This window comes from Callithrix jacchus, chromosome 7 (genome assembly GCF_049354715.1).
Source record: "Callithrix jacchus isolate 240 chromosome 7, calJac240_pri, whole genome shotgun sequence".
NCBI classification, from domain to species: Eukaryota; Metazoa; Chordata; class Mammalia; order Primates; family Cebidae; genus Callithrix; species Callithrix jacchus.
In genome coordinates this window covers 20,865,790-20,890,946 of record NC_133508.1, presented here as the reverse complement: position 1 = coordinate 20,890,946, position 25,157 = coordinate 20,865,790, and the positions used below count along the sequence as shown (strand labels likewise).

The 25,157-nt window shown below is 36.8% G+C and overlaps 1 protein-coding gene across 1 annotated transcript in view; it reads right to left on the bottom strand.

The window, feature by feature from the left end:
* Positions 1 to 25,157, bottom strand: part of PLXDC2 (plexin domain containing 2) — a 434,538-nt gene that overhangs the window by 38,797 nt on the left and 370,584 nt on the right. Inside the window, exons 10-12 of the mRNA XM_002750087.8 lie at positions 23,737 to 23,797; positions 17,641 to 17,791; positions 15,805 to 15,843 (exon numbers count right to left, since the gene is read on the bottom strand). Coding sequence (XP_002750133.1) covers positions 15,805 to 15,843; positions 17,641 to 17,791; positions 23,737 to 23,797 — 251 coding nt within the window. The remainder of the gene's footprint in view (positions 1 to 15,804; positions 15,844 to 17,640; positions 17,792 to 23,736; positions 23,798 to 25,157) is intronic.

Below are 25,157 nucleotides of genomic sequence, written 5' to 3'. Positions count from 1 at the left end.
AAGACATGGAATCAACCTAAATGCTCATCAACAGTAGACTGGATCAAGAAAATGTGGTACATATACGCTGTGGAATTCTATGCAGCCATAAAAAAATGAAATCCTATTCTTTGCAAGAAGCAACATGGAAAGAGGTGGAGGCCATTGTCCTCAGCAAACTAACACAAGACCAGAAAACCAGATACCCTATGTTCTCACTTGTAAGTGGGTGTTAATCACTGAGTACATACAGACACAGAGAAGGGAACAACAGATACCAGAGCCTACTTGAGGGTGGAGGGAGGCGAGAGGATTAAAAAACTACCTATTGGATACAATGCTTATTATCTGGGTGATGACATAATATGTACAGAAACTCCCAGGCTAATTTACCTATAAAACAAACCTACACACCTACCCCTGAACCTAAAATAAAAGATAAAAAATGATGGGCACCTCAAATGCAAAACTGGAATTTAAAAAGTGTGAGTAAGTGCTTAGTAATGCCCATAACCAAAGTTTAATTCATTTACCTCAAGGGAAGACTGCTTGAGTGCACTGAGTTCTCTCCTTCAGAACATACAATAAACTAAGATTTCCCTCCTTCAGAAAATACAAAATCTATTGCATTTTCTGAAGGAGGAAATCAGTGCACTCAAGAACAATCAATCTGTGGCTCCACTGATTGTTCTTTTAAATTGGCAGATAGAAGTATGTCAAAGACAATTCCAAACTTGCTTAAGGTGGAAACTTCTCAGTAAGCTTGAAATGGATTGGCTCTGTGTCCCCACCCAAATCTCTTCTGGAATTGTAATCCCCATGTATTGAGAGCAAGGCCTGGTGGGAGGTGATTGAATCATGAGGGCGGTTTCCCCCATGCTGTTTTGTGATAGTGAGTTCTCATGTGATCTGATGGTTGAAAACTGGCACTTCCCCCTTCTTTCTCTTTCTGTCCTGCCACCTTGTGAAGAAGTTGCTTGCTTTTCCTTCACCTTCTGCCATGACTGTAGGTTTCCTGAGGCCTTCCAAGCCATGCAGAGATGTGAGTCAATTAAACCTTTTTTGTTTATAAATTACACAGTTTCAGGGAGTCCTTGATAGCAGTGTGAAAATGGCCTTATACAAAGCTCACCAGAGTCTAGTAGGCATTAGGGGATGTGGCTTAAGCCTGTAATCCCAGCACTTTGGGAGGCGGAGGCTGGTGGATCACGAAGTCAAGAGATCGAGACCATCCTGGTCAACATGGTGAAACCCCGTCTCTACTAAAAATGCAAAAAAAATTAGCTGGGCACGGTGGCGTGTGCCTGTAATCCTAGCTACTCAGGAGGCTGAGGCAGGAGAATTGCCTGAAACCAGGAGGCGGAGGTTGCGGTGAGCCGAGGTCGCGCCATTGCACTCCAGCCTGGGTAACGAGAGGGAAACTCCGTCTCAAAAAAAAAAAAAAAAAAAAAAGAAGGAATCATCTTAAGACATAAACTCTTCCTCTATTAATACAAACATCTTACACTCTTTCTTTCATGTCCAAAAGCAAACAAAAACTAAAGAAGCATCTTTCTCACATACATAGTAAAACATAACACACAGAAAAATTCAAATCTTTAGTCTTTGTTTAGCCTTACATTGTGAATAAAATAAGAGAAATTAATAAAGGGCAATAAGAAGCTGTAAAATAGAGTCCCCAGGCCAAAAACAGAAATACAGGAATATACTTTAAAAATCCCTGAAGGAAAGGCATTTTTTGCACTGTGCTTAAGACATTTTTAATATATAAATAAAGCAGAGAAAATCAATAGTATCAAAGATGACATACTCTCATCTGACTCAGTGAGTGTCCTGTGCAGTGTTTCTGGCTTTTCAATGCTTTATGAAATGCAGATCAATATTTAGAAGCAGAGAAGACTGCAAGAACTGTCAATTCTATCAAAGCAATCTGCTATTTGGGGGTTTTAGCTACCTTAATAGCAAAGACAGTATATATGTATTATATACATTTTTTTCTTCTTTTGAGATGGAGTCTCACTCCATCTCTGTCACCCAGATGGAGTGCAGTGGCGCCATCTCAGCCCACTGTAACCTCTGGCTTTTGAGTTCAAGCGATTCTCCTGCCTTAGCAATCCAAATAGCTGGGATTACAGGCATGTGCCACCACACCCAGCTAATTTTTGTATTTTCAGTAGAGATGGGGTTTCAGCATGTTGGCCAGGCTGGTCTTGAACTCCTGATCTCAAGTGATCCATGTACCTCGACCTCCTGTAATTACAGGTGTGAGCCACTGTGCCCGGCCAAGATAATATATTTTAAAAAGACATTAAGTACATACTAGAAAATATTTAAGACCTCATGTCAATGTATTTAATTTGGAGCAGTTCATGAATCATGGGAATATAAAGAAGGAGCAAAGATGAAAGAAACAGAAGTAGAAAAAAAGAAGAGAGGTGGAAAGAAGAAAGAAAATCCAATATGGAAGATAGGTGGAAAGAAGAAAGAAAATCCAATATGGAAGATGATAGGCGGAAAGAAGAAAGAAAATCCAATATGGAAGATAGGCGGAAAGAAGAAAGAAAATCCAATATGTGTGTGTGTGTGTGTGTGTGTGTGTGTGTGTGTGTATTTCAAAGTGTAGCATTTAATTTTAAAACTCTATGTCTCCATACTGTTTCTATGACTGTTAATATCCCTTAGGATTTACTTGCATGTGGCATTCATATTCTGTATTTAGAAGTATAATTCTTCAATATGATAAAATATTTTAATGCATTGCCAAAATGATCTGTAACTATTATTAAATTTTGCCAACAATTAAAGTCCAGGAATAAAGAAAAAGTAAAATAGAAATATTCTTTGTCTAAAATTTTATTCATTTTAAAACTAACTCTTCTCCTGGGCTTAAAATGAAACACTACAGCCCATAAATTTCATAATATATTAATATCCTTTGGGGGACTGAGAGGCTGATGGGTTGGACAAAGCCATGCACAAATTTGCTCAAAATTCATAAATCTTACACAGACGATGCCAAAATGTTCTCTTTTAGAGCTTCAGAATAAAATTAAACTATAAATGCTTAAAATGTTAGCGTTCCACTTGGGGATTAAAAACGCACACAGACGCGACTTTCCCCATGGAATATTACCTAACTCATTTACAAGCGAAAGCATGTAACGCAAGAAAATCATGATAAAAGTTTTAAGTAAATTGTACTTCCCTTTGTAAGTATCCCTCACAACTGATCTCATTTTGTAGCTCATATATTTTCTCTCTTACCTCTTTTACTTCCTGTATACACAATCGTGACCTTGACTTCATTAAGAGTTTCTTCTGGTGTGTTATATCTTTTGAAATTTTCCATAATCCTCTTAGTTCTTTCATTTTCTTAACCATAGTGATACAATTTTTAAAATTCTTGCCAGCCTGCCAATCTTATTCCGGTACTGGAGTGCATTAAAACTATTATACAAGGTATATTTTATTCATATTAGGTATCGTTATGACAATGCATTTACATTAAAACATCGCTGCAGAAGAGGTTTGGGTAACCACTGTGAAAAGATTCAAAAGCGGGTGCACAAAACACATCTAAGGGCATTATGTATGGGGAGACCAGTATCTGCCAAGGGCAGCTTTCCTTTTGCAGTCCGTCCTACTATCAGGCAGCTGTGAGATTCATTCAGGGAAACATATAAAAGGTTCGGGGCTGGAAGATCTTAGAGTATGACTATCCTTTTAAAAAAACTCCAACGACCTGATAATCCCTTACCTTTTATCTTTGAAAAATGAAGCTGAATAAAATTTCTATGAAATAATATTAAAAGGAATAATTGATTCTATCAAAATGAGGGATTCTGGATAATAGTCACCAAGTGATAGGCTTATCCTAGTCTCATTCAATGACTGGTGCTTTCATGTGTGTATATGTGCAGATATCTTAAGGGGAAAGTTTTAAGAGATCAAGTCTGCAGTGAGCTTTGATCTTGCTGCCGCACTCCAGCCTGGGTGACAGAGTGAGACCCTGTCTTTAAGAAAAAAATGGAAAAAAGAGGCTTATGGTATTTATATATACTATAAATAAGATCTAAAATAAATATTTAAAATAACTCACTATCACTTTTCACTTCTTATGTGTATATATGCTCTCCTTTATAATAATCTACCTATCCACATGTTTTTTAGCAATCAAGATCTCTGTAACACCCAATTTTTAAAGTTTTCCTAACATTAGCTTTCTATACCAAGTTATCATTTTTCTTTATTTAAAATATTTTTAAAATTATTATTATTATTTTTGATACGGAGTCTCTCTCTGTCGCCCAGGCTGAAGTGCAGCCACGTGATCTCAGCTCACTGCAACCTCTTTCTCCTGGGTTCAAGCGATTCTCCTGACTCAACCTCTTGAGTAGCTGGGACTATAGGTGCACATATCCATGTCTGGCTCACTTTTTTGTGTTTTTAGTAGAGATGCAGTTTCACCATGTTGGTCTTGATCTCCTAATCTCAGGTGAGCTGCCCACCTTGGCCTCCCAAAATGCTGGAATTACAGGCATGAGCTACTGTGCCCAGCCAAGAATTATTTTAAAAAAATAAAATGTGTCTCAAAATCTACCAAAAACCCACAGGAAAAAAAAATCCTCATACCTAAAATTTTCAGCTAAATATGACCCCTTTATGAAATTAAAGAGGTCATAAATGATTTTCTCTTTTAATTCCATGCCAAGCCCTTGCATAGTTAATATATTAGGGTTTTTTTGTTTGTTTGTTTGTTTGTTTTTGAGACAGAGTTTCGCTCTTGTTACCCAGGCTGGAGTGCAATGGTGTGATCTCGGCTCACTGCAACCTCCGCCTCCTGGGTTCAGGCAATTCTCCTGCCTCAGCCTCCTGAGTAGCTGGGATCACAGGCATGTGCCACCATGCCCAGCTAATTATTATTTTTTATTTTTAGTAGAGATGGGGTTTCACCATGTTGACCAGAATGGTCTCGATCTCTTGACCTTGTGATCCACCCACCTCGGCCCCCCAAAGTGCTGGGATTACAGGCTTGAGCCACCGTGCCCGGCCAATATATTAGGGTTTTTAACAATAGAAACAATTTAGTAGAGTTTTCCTAACAAGACTATTCATAGTGACTATAGAATACCAAAAATAGGCCAAAGAAGTATTTTCAAGGTCTGGAGATACAGAATACAGTGACTCTTCATGCTATTTATTCTATCAATTTCAGAATAGTCACTTATATTCAAACAGATCATTTATATCCATAACCTGAGATTATAATGATGAATGTTTACTACTTATCAAATCCATCAAATTTTCTGAACATGGAAGAACAATCCCCTCCACTCTGTTCCTTTTGGTGTAGAAAGACAGATTTGTGTCTAAACCACCTGGCTAACATAAATATGGAAACTTTGGGGCTTCCAAGAATAACATCAGCTCTCACATTGCTGGACCTAAAGGACCAGCATCTTTTCAATCCTGTCTGATTTTCTGCAAAATGGACATAATAGTAAGATCAGTCTCCTGATGATTGTTCTGAGATGCTTTACGAGCATCTGAGAGGATGCTTATAAAGTGGTTGGCATTGTGCTTAGAACATAGTAAACCCTCAGTGGAATGGTCGTGCTAATGTTGTTAGTGCCATTCATACTACTTGTTATTCCATTGATTAGTGTAATTTGCTATATTGATTCTTTAGTATTATTGTTAATACTATTATTAACACTTATTAGTATTCTACTGATTCCTACCCTCATTCTTCTCAATCATGACTGCACTACCAGGGCAATGAGAAGACCTCTTGAAATTATTCATGGAAAGAAGGAATCCATTCCCTCGCTGAAGCTTAGGAGCATGCTGAATGAAAGCAAGGAAATTTCCGTGAATAGTTCTTCAAGCGGAAAGGCCAAGATCAGTCTCTCAAGCACTTGCACTCACCAGAAGAGAAACATGTTGTCCCAATAGTAGCTTCGACATGGCATATAGAATCTGCAGCCACTATTTGAAAAACAAAACCCTAGCTTCTGAGGTCTAGTAGTCTATCTAAATAAGATCAACCTTTCAATGGTTATCTATAAGCAGCTTCTTTGGAAAACTGCAGAATACTTAATCAATCTCAAGTTCTTTCGTACACAAATTTATGTATAACATTATTTAAAAACCTTTGGATCTCCCAAGAAAGCATTAATTAATTTAGTTGCTAGAGATACTCATTTACCCTGTGTGTGTGTGCCTCAGTACTGAAACCTTAGACACTGATGTTCTCAGCAACCACACAATCCTTCTGCTTTCTGCGGTGGTTTGATGCGTATTATAGCTCCCCAGGAAAGAAAACGAGCAGAATTCGATGTGTGTGCTACGTAGCTCAGAGAGACAGAATCAGAAACTGGAAAAAAAAAAAAAAAAAAAAAAAAAAAAAAGAATCCCCAAACCAAAAAGTAACAACAACAACAACAGATTGGTATAGTACAGTAGTTTATGTAGCTTCTACTACATTAATAAATACTTCTCATGTGCATTCTCTATTTTTATTCCCATTGTCAACCACTACTTTTTTTAGCCTCCGATGATTGCTTCTATGGATTACTAGTATAACCTCCTAACTAGACTTTCTGGCGTCTCAGTCTTACTCCTCTCCCTCCTGTTCCCTGCAATACTTCAAGGGTCAACTACTAAATATGTAAAACATGTCCTGACACTCCTTTATCAAAATGACAAAAATGGTTCCCAAGGTCTCCAGTTGAAAGTTCAAACTCCATTGCCTGGCAGGAGGGTGGATCACGAGGTCAAGAGATTGAGACCATCCTGGTCAACATGGTGAAACCCCGTCTCTACTAAAAATACAAAAATTAGCTGGGCATGGTGGCATGTGCCTGTAATCCCAGCTACTCAGGAGGCTGAGGCAGGAGAATTGCCTGAACCCAGGAGGCGGAGGTTGCGGTGAGCCGAGATCGCGCCATTGCACTCCAGCCTGGGTAACAAGAGCGAAACTCCGCCTCAAAAAAACAAAACAAAACAAAACAAAACTATGAATGCTGAAGCCCTACTTGTTTTGATACTTTATGGCTGGTGAGGCTGAGAAATAAGCCCACCTTCTCAGCCTCACCAGCCATAAAATACTATGTGTATATCTTTACCCCAGGAAAATCAAATGTGGTAGCTCTTCAGAGTTACCCAACTCGATCTTGATGTTCTATGCTTCTGAACTGCTTTCTGTGTCAATTCCTTTCCTAAAATGCTTTTCTTTCATTCCTTTTCTCAGAAATCCTACCCATATTTCAAAACTCGGATCAAGTATCAACTATTCTGGGAAGTTGTCTTGTCATTTTATTTCTGTTTAGATGCCTCTTCTCTCTTCTTCCATAGTTTTTCTTGAGTCTATCTTTGCACTCTTCACGCCATATTTAAATATCAATTTACTTCTCTATGTCATCCCATTAGGCCACTTGCTTCTTTAGGAAAGGAAGCGGACCTTATAGATCTTTGCATCTCCATCACCTAACAGTGGGCCTGGCACACAACAGTTGAAGAAATGCTTCTTGAGCAAATCAAACCAAGTTGAATCAATTCAGCATCAAAGGTAATTAATGTTTTAGTGACATACATATCTTAGTAGTATAGGGCCATCTACCATAATCACTAGACATACCAAGCCTGTAATCCTAGCACTTTGGGAGGCCGAGGCTGGTGGATCATGAGGTCAAAAGATCGAGACCATCCTGGTCAACATGGTGAAACCCTGTCTCTACTAAAAATACAAAAAATTTAGCTGGGCACGGTGGTGCGTGTCTGTAATCCCAGCTACTCGGGAGGCTGAGGCAGGAGAATTGCCTCACCAGCGTACCCAGGAGGCGGAGGTTGCGGTGAGCTGAGATCGTGCCATTGCACTCCAGCCTGGGTAACAAGAGCGAAACTCTGTCTCAAAAAAAAAAAAAAATCATTTTACACATGTAGACACACTCAGAAGGGGTACAAGAAATACTGGATAACACAAAACCTGTTCCTGGGACTCCTAGTATATCTCAGATTCCAAAATTTAATGGTATATGGAAGTTTCTCTCCTCCATTAGAAAATTTCCTAGTCCTGGTTTCTGATAGGAAAAGGGCAGGTAGAAAATGAGACAGGAGATGCACACTGAAAGGAACGAAGGTATCCTCCAGAGGGACGTGGTCAAGCATTTTGCTGATGGCAAATGGAAAGAGCATTTAGAGCTACTTTAAGGAAGCCATCTGTGTGCATTTCCTAAGAAAAGATCTGCTATATCATCTTGTTCTGAGTTCTATCAGCAGAATAAACTCTAACTACTCATTCTATCTACAAATCAACCTGCAGGGGGAAAAGCATATCCTGACATGATTTTTCTTTTTAGTTTACTTTCCTATGCTGGACAACAATTTGTAAAACCATTAGGCTGAACAATGAAATTGCAACTTTTCAAGGTCAAAGTGGTTTGTAAAAATCAGCAATTTCACATGCCTCAAAAAAATACAGCAAATATAACTATCTTTATCAAACAAATAAATTTGTCAACACCTTAAATCAGGATGTCCAATCTTTTGGCCTCCCTGGGCCACACTGGAAGAAGAATTGTCTTGGACCATACATAAAAAATACAGTAACACAGCAATAGCTGCTGCGGGTTGGACAAGCTTGGCTTAAATGAACTCATTTTCACTTACTATATTAAAATGAGTCAGGAGGTATCATGGATATAATGCTTTTGGATTCCTATCCTCGGCAGAGTAAGATGCACTTTCTATATGTAGATAGAGATAATTTATTGTGGCCACCAACTGAAATACTGTTTCAGGTGAGCCAGGAGGCATAGATGAGGACCAATGGACCAACGGATGGATTCAGAGAAAAATACATTATTCTTATTTTGGTCAAATATCCATTCAACTCTTGACACTCAAAGTGTAGTCTGTGGTTTGGTGGCAAGTGCATTATCAAAGTGTTTGTAAGAAATGTAATGCATTTGGGCTTCACTCTGGAACTACCACAGCAGAATACGCATTTTAACAAGACTCTCCACCCACCATGATTCTGAGAGTTCTTAATATTTATGTGACATGAACCAGACCATTTACTCTCAACTTAAAATTGGAATAATCTGGGTATTTAAAAAAATATTGATTCTCTGGTTCCAGCCTTGGAGGTTAAGATTTAATTGTTATAAAGAACAGTCTGAGTGTAGAAAATGTTATAAGCTGGAATGATAACATAACCATTACATCTCAGATTGGAACCAGGTGATTTAAATGTACAGAAAAAGCTAAGAACCACAACTCTAGATAAAAGTTTGAAAGAGAAATCCTAAATTTCAGGGAAATCTCAAATTAACATTGCAGAGTAGAAGAACTTTTCACTCTAATGACACATATATACTTAGAAGAGAGTTAGTGCTGCCATGAAAAGTAATCAAACAAAGCAGAACATAAAACTAAATGTCAAAATGTTCTACAGTTTTAAAAACAGAAAGTGATAGGTATTCAATAGCCTGTCAAAATGAAACAACAGTTTCATTTGGGGATTTGCTTATAGGACCGTGATCTACACAAGAGAAGTATATGAAGAAAAGCAAGGAAAAGTAGAAAAAATAGGGAAAGATATGTTGCTTTGATGATTTATGTATGAAAGTCAAAAAACAATTTGACTGAATGATAAATGAAACACTGGACACTTGATCTATCACTACAGACTTCTTAAAAAAAAAATACAACCTTAGAAGTATTCCAGGGAAAAGGCAGAATAAAATTCTAACATTTTATCTTGGGATGAAAAGTATTATGATATCTTCAGAAATAAAAAGTCGAACGCAACAGAAATCGAATTGAGATGAGACATTTCATAGGACTTCATTCAAATTATATCTGTTTTAACTCTTAGAAATCAATCACCGTGCAGATTTGTACCTCCGAATTAACTTGATCATGTTCTGCAAACTGCTCAATGTATCAACTTTGGTAACTCCTTGATGGAGACGCCATCTTCTGACTTAATGCAGCCTGTCAGAGTTCAGGTTTCATAAAATTCCCAGCAATAAGAAGAAATGATCAAAATGCTATCACATGTATCAGACATTATACTTATTTGGAGTGTTGATAGTTTAAATAATATAAACAATTAAGAACTTATATTTAAGTATTTTTAAAGCAAACCTTAACTCGATCGAAGGGAAGAAACTTTAAAGGAGCCAAGAGATAATGTAGTTTTTGGTACTTTGATAAATCTCAGTCAACCAATTTCAAATAATGAAGTGGAATCGGATTTCAGAGCTTGAAATAATTTTAACATCTGCAGTGTAGCAGAATGGCACAATTCAGTTTGCTAGACTGACTTGAATCTGGTTGAAGACTTTACTTTTCAGTTAAAAATCCTGCCATTGATTCAACTTGCAAACATCTTCTCAGCTCTGGGTATAACTTTATCCAGTTCACATCTTGAAGACATTTACATTTCTAATTAGGAAGTGAGTGACACTTGGAAGCAACCTAATCAAATGTCAAAGAAGATATTTAATAGTTGTACCTGCTAAAATATATAATTAGGTCATTTTTAAAAAATGTAATTCTTCTAGTAAGCTACTAACAGGATTTGAAAATCCAAAGAAAATGTGGTTTTAAATGCATACAAGCATTACCCACAGAAATACAGATGTTTAAAAAATACAGCTGGGTGTGGTGGCTCACGCCTGTAATCCCAGCACTTTGGGAGGTTGACGGGGGCGAGGTGTGGATCACCGGCGGTGATAAGTTCTAGACCAGCCTGGCCAATATGGCGAAACCCTGTCTCTACTAAAAATACAAAAACTAGCAGGGCATGGTGGCTTGCACCTGTAATCCCAGCTACTTGGGAGGCTGAAGCAGAGAATCACTTGAACCCAGGAGACAAAGGTTGCAGTGAGCCAAGACAGTGCCACTGCACTCTAGCATGGGCAACAGAGCCAGAAATAAAAAATAGAATACAGTCTAGGACCCTCTTACAGGTGAATTAAATCCGTATTTCTAGAGAATCCAAGAAGTCTCAAAGACTCTTAAATCAGATTTTGAACAAAACTACAGTGTAGCCCTATAATTTAGAGAATACATGCCAAGGATTCTGACAACACTGAAATACACAAGAGAATTAATGCATTGTGATTTTCACAGAAAGGATTAAATGGAAATGAATGCACAATTGCATGGGAAAAGGAAGTGTCACTTTCAAATACTTTTAGTATAATCATCTGTTATAGAAAAGGTGAAAGAATACAGGAGGTATAAATAAAACAGCTTGCCATGGCATTTCCCATGGGAAGTTTGATTGTAAGAGATCTATTCTGTGAAAGAGACTACCATGATGTTGTTAAAGACTTAGAATTTGCGTCAAGGCTAAATATATTCACGTCCCAGCTCTGCCATGTGCTAGCTAGGTAACTTAACCTTTTTGGACCTCCTTTTCCTTGTCTAGAAAGCATAAATAATAATAGACCAACTCAGAGGTGTTGTGTGAGGTAAAAGAGTTAATATAGGTATAGCATTTAGAATGATGCCTGGGACACAGTAAATACTCAATAAACATTCTCCTCCTTCTCTTGTTCTGCCACTTCTTCCTTTCTCTCTCCTCTCCCTTCTCCTCTTCTTCCTTCTCTTCTGTTTTACACATAAACAAGAGATAGATAAACTATTTGATTATAATTACATATTATTCTAAACTTAACATTACAAACATATAACTAGCAATATTTCAGTTAGAGATAAAATGATGTCTTCACATAAGATCTTCTTATTATTTTTTTAAATTTAATTTTTGGTGTTTTTTTATGGACAGGGTCTTGCTATGTTACCCAGTTTGGCCTTGAAGTCCTGGGTTTAAGCAATCCTCCTGCCTCAGTCTCTGGAGTAGCTGGGATTACAGGCCTATGCCACCACACCTGGCTCTACATTGGATCATCTGAGTTTTTAGAACAAGCCATTTCAATGGTCAATCAAAACTTTATCTTACTAAAGAGACCTAAATTTATTAGCTATCATTCTCTTTGTTTCAGTTTTTTTCCTGTTATTTTTTCCAAATTATTTAGAGAGCTTAGACTTTCCACTCAACTTTGGAGACTAATAAAAGTTCTCCAATCAAATAACTATTCTGAAACTTTGAGAGGCTCTAACTGGACCTAATTTAAATGTATCAGGAAACTCACTGCACAAGTGAAGATTCATCAAGAGTGACTTAGCAGATTGTAACGCAGTCTGGGTCCTCTCAATGAGAAACCCTGTTGCGTGACTTAGGTGTCCAGCTGCTCAGAAGTATTTCATACTTTCATAACAAAGATGAAAGAAAAATCTCCTGGAAACTGAATGTATAATCATGTCAGCAGTGGATTTTGCTAAGAAAATCACCACTTCAACCCATGGAAATGACCAAGAAACACTCAGAGAGAACGTAATGCAATAACTAAAAAAGACAACGGAGGGTAAATCAGTCATTTGTTTCTAGCTACTTATTGACTACTTAGAAAAATGTCATCCTTTTTCCAGAAAAGTACAAACACCTAAATAGAAATGCTTTTAAGAACAGCTAATTAGTCACCAAAAAAGTAACTATGTGAGATGACAGACCTGTCAACCTGCTTATACTACATATTGTAACCATATTTTCTATATGTAGTCCCGTAAATTCATGTTGTAAACATCAAATATAAATAATAAAATTTTAAAAAACAGCTGTCCAATTGAACCTATATATTAAATCAAGAAATCAAATGTGCTAAAATTCTTTGCAACAATACAGAGAAATTTACAAAAATTCATTAGCTTGCATGTTTTTAAAAATCAACCTTAGTAAACGTTAGAAAGTATTAAATTAGGCATACTTATTCATCATTACCTCAATTTTGCAGAAATGTTTATTAAACTGGAGTAAAAGGACAATTCTGAATTGTTTTCAACATGCTTAATTAACTCATGAAGTTAGATTTACACTCGCAATCCTTCCTGCATCTTCACATTCCATAAAATAAAAAAAACCAGCACACTAACTTAGTAAGTATGCTATAAAAAGCAATGTGTGACTTCTTCTTAAGTACTCTTTGGAGGAAACATTTATCTTAATAATGTTGTCAGGTTGGTCTGTTCTAATTACACTCGAATGTTTTTAGAAAAAGTGCTTTATTAACAACCATAGACATAAAAAGAATTTGAAGTTTTATTGTGATATTTTGGAATTCTCATGAATGCCTGCTGCATATCAATTATGTCAATATCTGAGAAAACAATGGTTGACCCTCTAGTATACCAAAAATACTACAGTTAAGTCACAGGATTTGCCTAACAATTTCTTAGCATCATAAGGCATGGATTTAAAAAAATCTTCAAAGTTTTATGATTTTTTGATGGCTCAAACAAAACTAAATCTTTTCATTGGGATAATTGGTAATGTTCTAGAAAATTCTTTATCAAAGTATATTCCAAAAAGCATTAAGTCTATGACATGCTACTCATAAAAAAGTATTGGACGGGTGCAGTTGCTCACACCTGTAATCCCAGCACTTTAGGAGGCTGAGGCAGGTGGATCACCTAAGGTCAGGAGTTTGAGACCAGCCTGGCCAACATGGTGAAACCCATCTCTACTAAAAATACAAAAATTAGCTGGGCATGGTCGTGGGTGCCTGTAATCCCAGATACTCGGGAGGCTGAGGCATGCGAATTGCTTGAACTCCGGAGGTGGAGGTTGCAGTGACTTGAGATCATGCCACTGCATTCCAGCCTGGGCAACAAAGAGTGAAGCTCTGTCTCAAAAAAAAAAAAAAAAAAAAAAATTGTTAAGAGCAGTGGAGAAATGCCAGTATTCGTTATAACCATTTTTATAACCATCTTGAAGATTATTCAGGATGCATGTTCTCTGAAAGCAGAGATCTGTCTAAACCTTGTTCACTCCTGTAGCCCCAAGTCAGCAACAACGCTTGGCAATAAGCAAGCACTGAGCAGAAATCAATGAATGAACGAATGATCAGTTCTCCAGCAAGGAAATTTCTTTAATTTTTTTTTCACCCAGAGTCTCTCACATCTATTTGATCACGAGAATCCCTTGTTTTTTCACTGTTAGCAGCACAGAATATTTCAGGAAAACAAAATAAAGAAAGAAGGAAAGGAAGGAAGGAAGGAGAGAGAAAGCAGAGAGAAAAATCTAACAAATGTACATATAATGACAACCCATATTAAGATTTAAAGTAAAAGTGAAGTCTCTTGGGGACTCCTCCCCAGTGCCACTTATTTCATACCCCATCTCTTCCCTCAAAATGAGGTAACCCCAACACTAGGGCTTATGTCCACATGCTACTAACATCCTCCTCTGGGAAATTCTGAATTGAAGGATTGCTTTAATTCAGCTTCAATTCCTTTAAGCCCTAAGATTTTAATTTATTTCTAGCTAATATATATTTCGCAGATGGTCGTTTGTAAATCTCTCCACTTACTAAATTAATACAAGGATGAATAAGAAATGAATGAAACAAAACTCTACAAAACAGATGCAAGACAATGAGAAATCGATATAATAATGGTATTTATGAACAGGCTAACTGGTCTCTTGTTCAGATGGATTGATATAAACTCTAAAGACATACGTAGATGTAAACAATGTTCTGAAAAGGCATAGAAGTATTAGCTACTTAACCTAAACTGAGGGATTTAGAAAACTATTCTCTACTATTATAGAGAAATACAAGCCTAACAATGTATATATTGGATTTTAACTTACTAAAGAAATCACCTAGGGTTTTAAAGACAAACCGTGCCTAGATCAATGTCAAAACATGCTCCCTCTTACATAACAGATGCTGCCAAGAAGAGGACATCCTTTTCCTGAGCTGAATAAACAATTACTAATAAAGATCTCTTCTATTAAGACCGAGCATACATGGGCCAACATAGTTTAAAAGGAACAAGTTCTATTTCTAAAAATGTAATCAATGTCTCTCACTATATTGTTTCAATAAATCTATTTTTCCCTAAAATTTTCGAGTACCTTTATAGATATTTCTAAATTGTCTTGGAAAACCTTTAAGTATGTTCCCAACAAGATATTCTTTCAAGTATCTAATTTTTGTACTTTGCTTCGAAGAAGAGATAAAAGGACCTACCCAATGTATTTTCATAATTAAAGCTCTGTTTTGTAATTTTATGCATAGAAGGTGCTGACAAAGCAATTTAGTGAAACACAATTGAACTCAATACATGTAGCTGTGTAGATAACTACATGCAACTATAATACAACAGGGAGTAGAACAGCAAAGAACACCACGATGTGTGGTTGAATATTCCACATTATCATTGGTAATTGGTGTCACATAGTTTTTTTTTTTTTTGAGACAGAGTTTCGCTCTTGTTACCCAGGCTGGAGTGCAATGGCGCGATCGTGGCTCACTGCAACCTCCACCTCCTGGGTTCAGGCAATTCTCCTGCCTCAGCCTCCTGAGTAGCTGGGATTACAGGCATGTGCCACCATGCCCAGCTGATTTTTTATATTTTTAGTAGAGACGGGGTTTCACCATGTTGACCAGATGGTCCCGATCTCTTGACTTCGTGATCCACCCACCTTGGCCTCCCAAAGTGCTGGGATTACAGTCTTGAGCCACCCCGCCTGGCCATCACATAGTTTTATAGACAAATACAAGGATGAGGATTTCATTTCACTTTCAAGCCAACCCACTGACTTCTTCACATGTTAAATGCCAACAGAGAATAAAACACAACCTCATCTTTTACTTAGAAGCACATACGGACTTTCTCATACTAAAATAAATGAAATGATTTCGTATATAAAAATGTTTATGAAAGAAAAGTGTTAATTCCTACCTCCATTGTCTTTTAGATGTAGTGCTATCTTGGTATCATCTGGAAGAGAAATTCAAAGTTATTATAACAGAAGAAGATTGATTTCAAAGGAGCACAAATCTCATGACTGTAATTGTCTACTAACTGCCTTGATTGGAACATGACTAGATTTTGACAATTTATTGAGGTAATTTCTAGAACAATGACAGCAAGTCCTTGCTTTACACTAGATAGATTTAAAATTTCCTAAAGAGATTGTAAGGTCAAGATTTCGATAACATCTTGAATGATTCTTAAGATCTACAAGAAAAGTAAACACTTCCAATTAAAACTTAAAATGCAACTATTTTTAATTCTCTAAAATCACTTATTGTAATTAGAACCTATAGTTATGACCTTATTTATTCATTTTTAAAAATCAAGATCAAGGACATTCCAAATTAATTGTGATAGTTAAGATTTGTCAATATTTACAAGTTTAACTCCAAAAGTTAAATGTTTATTCATTGCTAGAAAAGATGACCAAAATTCTATATAAAGAGATCTTATCCTGACCAAACAAAATGAAGGCTATATTCATTTCAGTGATTATATTTGACTTTAAAGGGTAGGGTTTAAATTATAGGAATATTTTCATGAGCTTTATTATAATAATCCAAAATAATATGGATTGAAACATAATGTTGCTTATGAAAGCAGTAAAATGCGCTTAACAGCTGCCCTCCACCCCACTTTATTCCAGTTTACCTTATAACATCAAATTAAATTCCAATTAAAAGCAAAGGTTCCAAATTTAATTTAATTTCCTATTCAAGCCAAAGAAATCGAGGCTTATAACAATAGCAAAGTAGCATCCATTTATCCCCCTCAAACCTGATTTGTGACCAGTCTCATGCTTCCGCCCACTCCCTCCTGGTGGTGTCATTCAGAATAGAAAATTGTCATATGTTGGGTAATACACCTTCTTCCTCCTGAGCTCTGCCCAAGCATTAACACCATCTAGTATTTTGGCTTCCCTAGAAGAAGATATATTTTTCAAGGACAATTTCTATGACACATACAGTGTCCCTGTATAGGTTATAGACTATACAGACATATTTTATTGACTGCATTCTGGAAAATATTAGAAGTATATATGAATAGAACTATCGTTAAGAATCCAGAGTCAATGGAAATTTTATAGGCATTTGCCTTTCTAACCTGTGATTGTGACGTTAGATTTGTTCACTAGAAAATTTAGCCACATAGAAAGAAATCTGTATTTATTTTCTAGGAATGAGAGGACAAGAAGCCAGAATCAATGGTAAAAGCTATATCTTTTTTTTTTTTTTTTGAGATGGAGTTTTGCTCTTGTTACCCAGGCTGGAGTGCAATGGCGGAGGTCCAACCTCCGCCTCCTGGGTTCAGGCAATTCTCCTGCCTCAGCCTCCTGAGTAGCTGGGACTACAGGCATGCACCACCATGCCCAGCTAATTTTTTTGTATTTTTAGTAGAGACGGGGTTTCACCATGTTGACCAGGATGGTCTCGATCTCTTGACCTCATGATCTACCCGCCTTGGCCTCCCAAAGTGCTGGGATTACAGGCTTGAGCCACCGCGCCCAGCCAAAAGCTATATATTAAAAAAAAAAAAAAAAAAAAAAAAAAAAAAAAAAAGGCACAGTGCATTGAAAGAATCCCAGCATATACTTTTAATTCATAATAATGTTGTCCTTTTCCCCCTTTAGAAATCCCTTAGAAATCCTGTTTGCCAAAGAATAACTTTAGAGAGATATAGACAGTAGGAGCTATTCCAGTGCATGTCAACACAGTGATTTTTCCTTCCTTCAGGAAAAAAAAAGCAAACTATGTTGGGCACCTTCTGTCGGGAGGCTGGTAGGGAGCTGGGAAGTCACTGCTCTTCTGGTGGTGGTTAAGACCCTGAACTGGGTGGTTGTGGCTCGTACGATTGTGGTGGTTGGAGAAGAAGCTTCCGCTGGTTCTGTATTCTCACACATCTTCTCCTTTGACTAGTAAGAGAAATGAAAAGGAAAACAAATTGAGTAATCCCGTGTCTATTTTAAGATCTTACATCAAAGAAGCTGGGCTGTAATGCACAAAAGCCTCTCACATCAAGACAAGGAATAAATTACTTTTGCACAAGACTATATTTATGATTTTCCTAACTTATGAAGTTTTCAAAATAGGAAAGAGAAAAAGATGGATGTAACAAGGCATTTCCATTTTTACATATTTAGGTTTCATCATTTACTGCTGTTAAACTTTCATATTACTGTTTATCTTGCCCTATATTTTACATTGGTATATTTATAAAAGACACACTGTCAAAAGGGAAAATTTATACTAGAAGAAAAACATGTGCATAAAAATAAGTTTTAAAACATACTCAGGTTTGTGAACAGAGAGTACATTCCTTTCATATCAAACCAAAAATGCTAAATCCAAAATATTTGCCAACTTCCCCATACTACTTCATTGCTTCAAAAATCATCTGTCACAAGCTGATTGAAAGTCTAAAATTTTGTTTTCCTTTATGAAATATTCAAAACCACATAAGAAAAAGATTGAACAGAACTTCTGTAATCACTTGGTCTATCTTTTTTCTAATAGAGCTGTACTGAAAACATCAGGAAGAGGGACATACTGCACTTGAAATTTTTAATTTGTGAAAATAAATCCTACAACCTTCACTGGTAACAGCCTCCAAGATCCAAACTTTTATAGCTTAGAAGTTGGTGTTTCTATCCATCTTCTGTGCCTCAGTGGACTCCCTCTCACTGGTGGGCCTTGAATAGAAAGTAACTATACTGTGCATGAGTGGTTCTCTTTCCCACATTTTAAAATTATTGTTAAATAAGTATCTTTTTTAAACTTCTCTCATCATTAGTGGAGTGCCAGGCACCTTTCCTCTTGTTTTTTTTTTTTTTTGAGACGGAGTTTCTCTCTTGTTACCCAGGTTGGAGTGCAATGGCACGATCTCGGCTCACTGCAACCTCCACCTCCTGGGTTCAGGCAATTCTCCTGCCTTAGCCTCCTGAATAGCTGGGATTACAGGCACGTGCCACCATGCCCAGCTAATTTTTGTATTTTTAGTAGAGACGGGGTTTCACCATGTTGACCAGGATGGTCTTGATCTCTTGACCTCGTGATCCACCCGCCTCGGCTTCCCAAAGTGCTGGGATTACAGGCGTGAGCTACTGCGCCTGGCCTACCTTTCCTCTTGTTAATGAAGATTCCTGTGACAGCCTCCGTTCATTAATAGGATGTGCAACACGTTTACTCTCCACTTCAAGTCCAAACATTCCAAGGTCTCATTTAATTCCCCAAATTCCACTTCCTGCACCTTCTGAGCGCCATTAATCTAATGATTTCCTTTCAGATACCGCTTTAGTTGCCATCCCCACACCCTGGACCATATCCGTAGTGGAAAATATTTTAGATCTGAAATCGTAAGCCCAATTATCCTTTTTCAGTCTATCCTTGCATCTGTGAACTCCAATTCTTCTTATACTTTGGCTACTTAGAAAGCCTACCAAAATGGTTTTCTTTTTTTCGTTTCTTTTTTTCCCCATCACTTCAACCTCTCATTGCAATAGCTCCAAGTGTCTGGCTCTATTTTTTGTTTTGTTTGTTTTTTTCTGCAACACCTTTAAAGCACATCCCCAATGTGGTAAAAGATCTGTCTTTTCTCTGCCTGCTCCAGGGCCAGGCACAGCTGGAGAATACCCACACAGAGCCGCCCTGGGGGTTCCACAAACTCATCTCCTGCATCCTCAGCCAGGCTGTCTATACCACTTGGCAGCACTGCTGTGTCTTGCTAATCACCTCTCCCATTATGCTCAGTATGAATTTCAAACTCTCTCCACTTTACTGAAAACTGCAGTCTCATCGTGGTTCTCCCAGTTTTACACCTTTCATTTCCTTGATAAAGAGACATGATCAGCAAGATTTCTTTAAATTTCTTTGTGAATCAGCATACTTACTTGACTCTGGGCTGACCTATTCTTTCCTTCGTAATAATGCATGGGGACCCTTCCTTACAGCCATTCTTTCAACCTGTGTCCTAGCCCAACTCAGCCCCGCTTCACAGGTCTTGTGAATTTGCTCATGTGATCATGGCCCTTTCTCTACGATGTTTGCCACCTCTAATTCTCTGCTGGCTTCTTACCAACAGCACTTAAAGGTACACAAGCGTGCCTAATCTTATTTTGCAAACTCAGTCCTTTCTCTTCTCTCAGTGCATCCTGACATTATAGTGCTTTCCCTCCATTCCTTCACAGTCATATTCCAGAGAGGTCAGTCTGCCTTGGTCTTCTCAGACTCCCAGCTTCCCCATTTATGCCAATCTTGCTCTTTTCTAATCCAACGGAGTTGAAATTTCTCATACCAATGTTTCTAAATATCTAAGCTTCTACATCTTTCATGGCGTCCTACTGAGACCTTCTCAGTCTATGGTGCAGATGTGCACTCTTCTTCTTGGTCTCTGTGACTCACTCTCCTCAATGTTCTGATACCTCCCTCACAATCCATCTCAATTTCCTTTTATTTATGTCAATGCCTTAAGTGTTGGGGTAGTTCTTATGGATCATTCCTGATTTGTTACTTTATTCTATGCATTATCTTTTGCAATCTCATCCACACCCATGACTGCAAGGAACATCTTTATGTTGATTATTCATAAGTCTGTATTTCCAGTCCACATTTCTCTATTGTATTTCAGGCCCAAAAAGTCATCTATTGACCAGGTGTATGCATGTGAATGTCACAGACATCTCAAACTCAAGAAGCCTGGATTGGAACTTGCCATATATTATTCTCTTCTTGTGTTTCTATTGTCAACAAACAGGACCTAATATTCAGTAAACAGGATCTAATGTTCAGTAAACATCCAAACATTTAAGGTAAAATCCTGACTCAGATTGCTTTTGGCAGTAAAGGCAGACTAAGAAACTAAATAGCCCTCCTGTTACAAAACAAATAGATTCTAAATAAAACTTGAATTTTAAAGCATTAGAATTTGCAGGAAGTAAAGAATATCCTGAATGGTGCCTCTCCATTGTCTATTCCATTCCCCACTTAAAAAATAAAACAAAACAAAAGCTATGTGCTATAAAGACAGTAGGAGCTGTATACATTTAGGGAAATAAAAAAGCAGAGTTTGCCCTGAGGTAGCCAAAATCAATATTATTCTGAAGAGAACAAGCCTTGTACCAGTAGTAGACAGGGGAGATAAATCTGAACTTCTCCTCCTCAAATAAAGGCAGAGGCTTATGGTAACCTTAAAATCCTGAGGATCCCATCATCAAATCCTCTTGGTGGAAAGCACCACCTATTTAGATGTTAGAATAGGAACAGACAAATATACACTAAGAAAGAAATACAAATAGCTGTCTGACAAAGACTCAGCAAAAACAATGAACAAACTATTGAGATCACCAAAACTTTAGATAATGGGATCATTCAATATGGAATATATAAAATCATACATGGAATATTTAAAATCATAAAAGATAAAATTTAGAAATGAACTGTTCACAGGAAACTATAAAATACTTGGCAAATTTAATAAGTGTCAAATTTAAATTTTAGAAATGAAGAATAAATTGGTTGGAATTTCTACTTCAGTGAATAGAGTATATAGAACATTAAACAAGATGAAGGGAGAATTAATAAACTGGTAAATATATATGAAGAGATTGCCCAAAATACAGCACAGAAATAAGGAAACAGATTACATAAAATAGAGGTTTAAAAATATGAGAACATGAAAATGTCAAGCCCTCAAAGAACTAAGAAGGTGAAAATAAAGAGAGTGGAGACGTATAGCTGAACTTTTATCAAGTTTGACACCCAACCAACAAGAAAACACACAGTTTTCCTGGACACACATAGACCATTTGTACAAATTTCCCATGTACTTGTTCATAAAAAATTTCCAATCAACTTTAAAGATCATAAAAAGTTTTCAGATGATAATTCAATTAGTTTAGAAGTCAGTAGTAAAAAAAGGTAAATTTTAAAAGTCTCCATAATTAGGAAATGTGATACAATTCACAATTCCATGTATTTCCAATAAAAATGTTAATAAGATGTATTTATTGGTGGATCACAGATCTTGACAAGGCGAGTCTAAAATTTATATGAAAGACAAAAGTCCTAACATAGCCAGAACACTTGTGAGGAAGAAAAAGTAAGGAGATTTGTCTGTAGATAGTAAGATTTCTTATAAAACAATAGGAATTAATAAAATGGGATGCTGATCTAGGTACTGAGGGAGCTTCAGAAGAGGTGGGGCCAGAAAATACACCTAAAAGAGGTAGCTTTGCAAGGTATTGCCCATAGAAAGGCTTATTTAATAAATGGTGCTTGAAATTTGGCTATCCATCAAGAAACGCCCCCTACAATAAAACTGAACCTCTATTTTATATAATACATAAAAATCAATTCCAAATGGAATATCTTTTGAGGTGTAAGGCAAAGCTTTAAAACATTCAGAAAAAGAAATTATAAACATAATACCTAGATGATATTTGGTAGGAAAATTCTTTTAAACAAGATCCATGGACATATAAAACTCATCATAAAAATAAAAGATTGATACATTTAACACACTAAATTGATAATTAATGTTAGTCAAATAAAATCATAGAGAAAGTTAAAAGAGAAACAAAATTTGGGAGAAAATATATGGACTCCCAGCTACATATATATGAATACGTATATGAATTATATTCTCAATCTTTATGCATATACAGATATTCATTTTCAACATTTTATATTGTGCAAACTGATTATATGAAAGAAATGATTGTCTCAAAATACAACTATGGCTTTGTCAATAGATATTCTTTTGAACTACGTTATTAGATAATTGAAGTGAGATGGATGAGTACACACTGCTGTCATTTCCTGAATGAATATCAAAAGGTTGATTAAAGCTGCACTGGACACACTGCATTTAAAGTGCAAGAATGTTCTGAAAAAATATATTTCTCAAGATCTTTATGAAACATGCTCCCCCTCAAATCAATTTTAAAGAGCATTAGTAACCACTGATCTAATGGTTTTTAAAACAGCATTTTGGCATGACTTGCTTTGCTAACTAAAAAAATTTTGTAACTGTTAACAGTTTTAATTAAAAATTCTTACCCTAAAACTTAATGAAGTGAGAAGAAATACATACTTTCCTTCATAAACTTTAAAGAATATCTTTATATAATCCTGAAATTATACTATAAATGCAATTCACTGAAAACTTTTAAATGGGTTAAAATTGTTTCTGCAATGGTTGGTCAAAGGACTTCATTGCATCCTCATCTCTATCATGTTTCCCTCAGAGTTGATATTATACCATTTATCTACGCCAACTAACGTTATACAATTTCTCATTTATTACAGCACGCCAATTTGCTGCAGTCTTCCACCCCACACAATACCACTGGTCTTGCTGTTTGAACTACAAAGAGGAACAATGGCTTGGTACATCTTAGATAAACAGCAAGCATTTAAGAGAACTGGTCTTTGCTCATACAGATTCCAATCCTGGCTCTACTCCTCGCCACTAACCTGACTCTTCAAGAATCCACACTCCACCCTTCCCCACAAGCTCTCCTCACTCCTTCCTTTTATTTCCTTGGTAATGTGAGGGTAGTGACAGTGCAGGCACTATTCTTCATAGAAAGAATATGAGAACATATTGAGATAATACATATGAATAGTTAAGCCCAATGTCTGCATATATTTGAGGCTGTAGCAAGTTGCTGCAATGCTAATAAAAATGGTATCTAAATTAACAAAAATAACCAGCAGCTATTGAACCCCTAATAAGTACAGACATTGGGCTTATAGAAGGATACTTCTCTTTCATTAAGTTTTAGGATATGCATATTGAATAAAAATTATTATCAGTTACAAACACTGGTCCAAGGCTTCTGTCACAATAAAGCATGTGTACCTCTTCAGGGCATCCACTGTCCACCCAGTCCTGCCGATGACGATCAAATCCACTGGAACATCTTCAAAGAAGACCACATTGCAGTTCAGAAAAGAAAGGATGGGGTACAGGGTGGTGGACAGAAATTAAAAGGAAAAGATTAGTAAGTAGTTCATTCTCACATTTTCTGTTTAGCATAACATTAACTCTTCCATAGAACTGGCAACTGAAGAAGCAGTGAAATATTTAGAGGGTCATTAAGTAATCACTCACTCCTTGGGGTGTCACTGTTAGGATCACACATGGCAAGAAAATCACAATTAAGGTAAACTACACTGTACAGAATACCTAGATCCCTGCACAAAGGTAAAACCAACTGCTATTCTATGAAGTGGATTTTCTTTTACCCTGTATTTTTTTTCTCATCATTAAAACAAATAAATACAGGCTTTTTTTTTTTTTTTTTTTTTACAAATGTGGTATTTCATGATTTCAGGTTCATTCACTCATTCATTTCACTCATTCAATCAAGACCCACCATCACACAAACTCTTCCTCTATTGTGCAGTAAAATGTTAACTTAGCAGTTGCAGGGTTTTCAAACCCTGCATGTTCCAAAGAAAAGACTGGTCCTTGACCTTCTCTTGAGGAGTAACCTCTCAACTCTTGGACTATCCTGCCTATTAAGAGTGTCTACCTTTGGGTCTTGTGCTATGCAGATAGTTTGTGCTGACAATTTGATTTATTGTGAATGTCTGACTTTATTTACCTAGGACCCTGGGCCATTCTGAAACAGTTTGACTCTTGGGAGAGCTGAAGACTCGAAAAGATTAGTCACAGGGGCATTCTACCCCAATGGATGAACCCTTAATAAAAACCCTGGAGACCAAGCTTGGGTGAGCTTCCTTGGTTTAGCAATACTTGTTGTCTGTTATCGTACATTGTCGTTGGAGGAATTCAGTGCTATCTGTATAATTTCACTGGGAGAAGACAACTGGCAACCTGTACTGGTCTTTCCTGGATTCCACCCTATGTGCATTTCACCTTTGCTGATTTTAACTCGTCTCTTTTTCATGTAACAACCTGGAGTATACAGCTTTTATGAGTTCTGTGAGTCTTTCTAGTGAATCATGGAACCCAAGTATCTTCTTGGGGACACCCAATTGCACTAGAAATGCATCATGTCTAAAAGATCTAATTTAGCAAGCATCATGTTACTGAGACTTTGTTCACTCATACTGTCTTTCTTAACTGGAATAATTTTCTGTCTTCCCCACCTACCCTTACAAAGCCCAATAATTCTCTAAGACCCAGAAATTACTCTCCAGAGCACATTCTGATAAAGCATTGCTACCATAGTCGTTCCTTTTAGGAGATTTCAGTTACCCATGGTTAACTGTGCTCTGAAAATAAGTGAGTAAAGTACAATAAGATATTTTGAG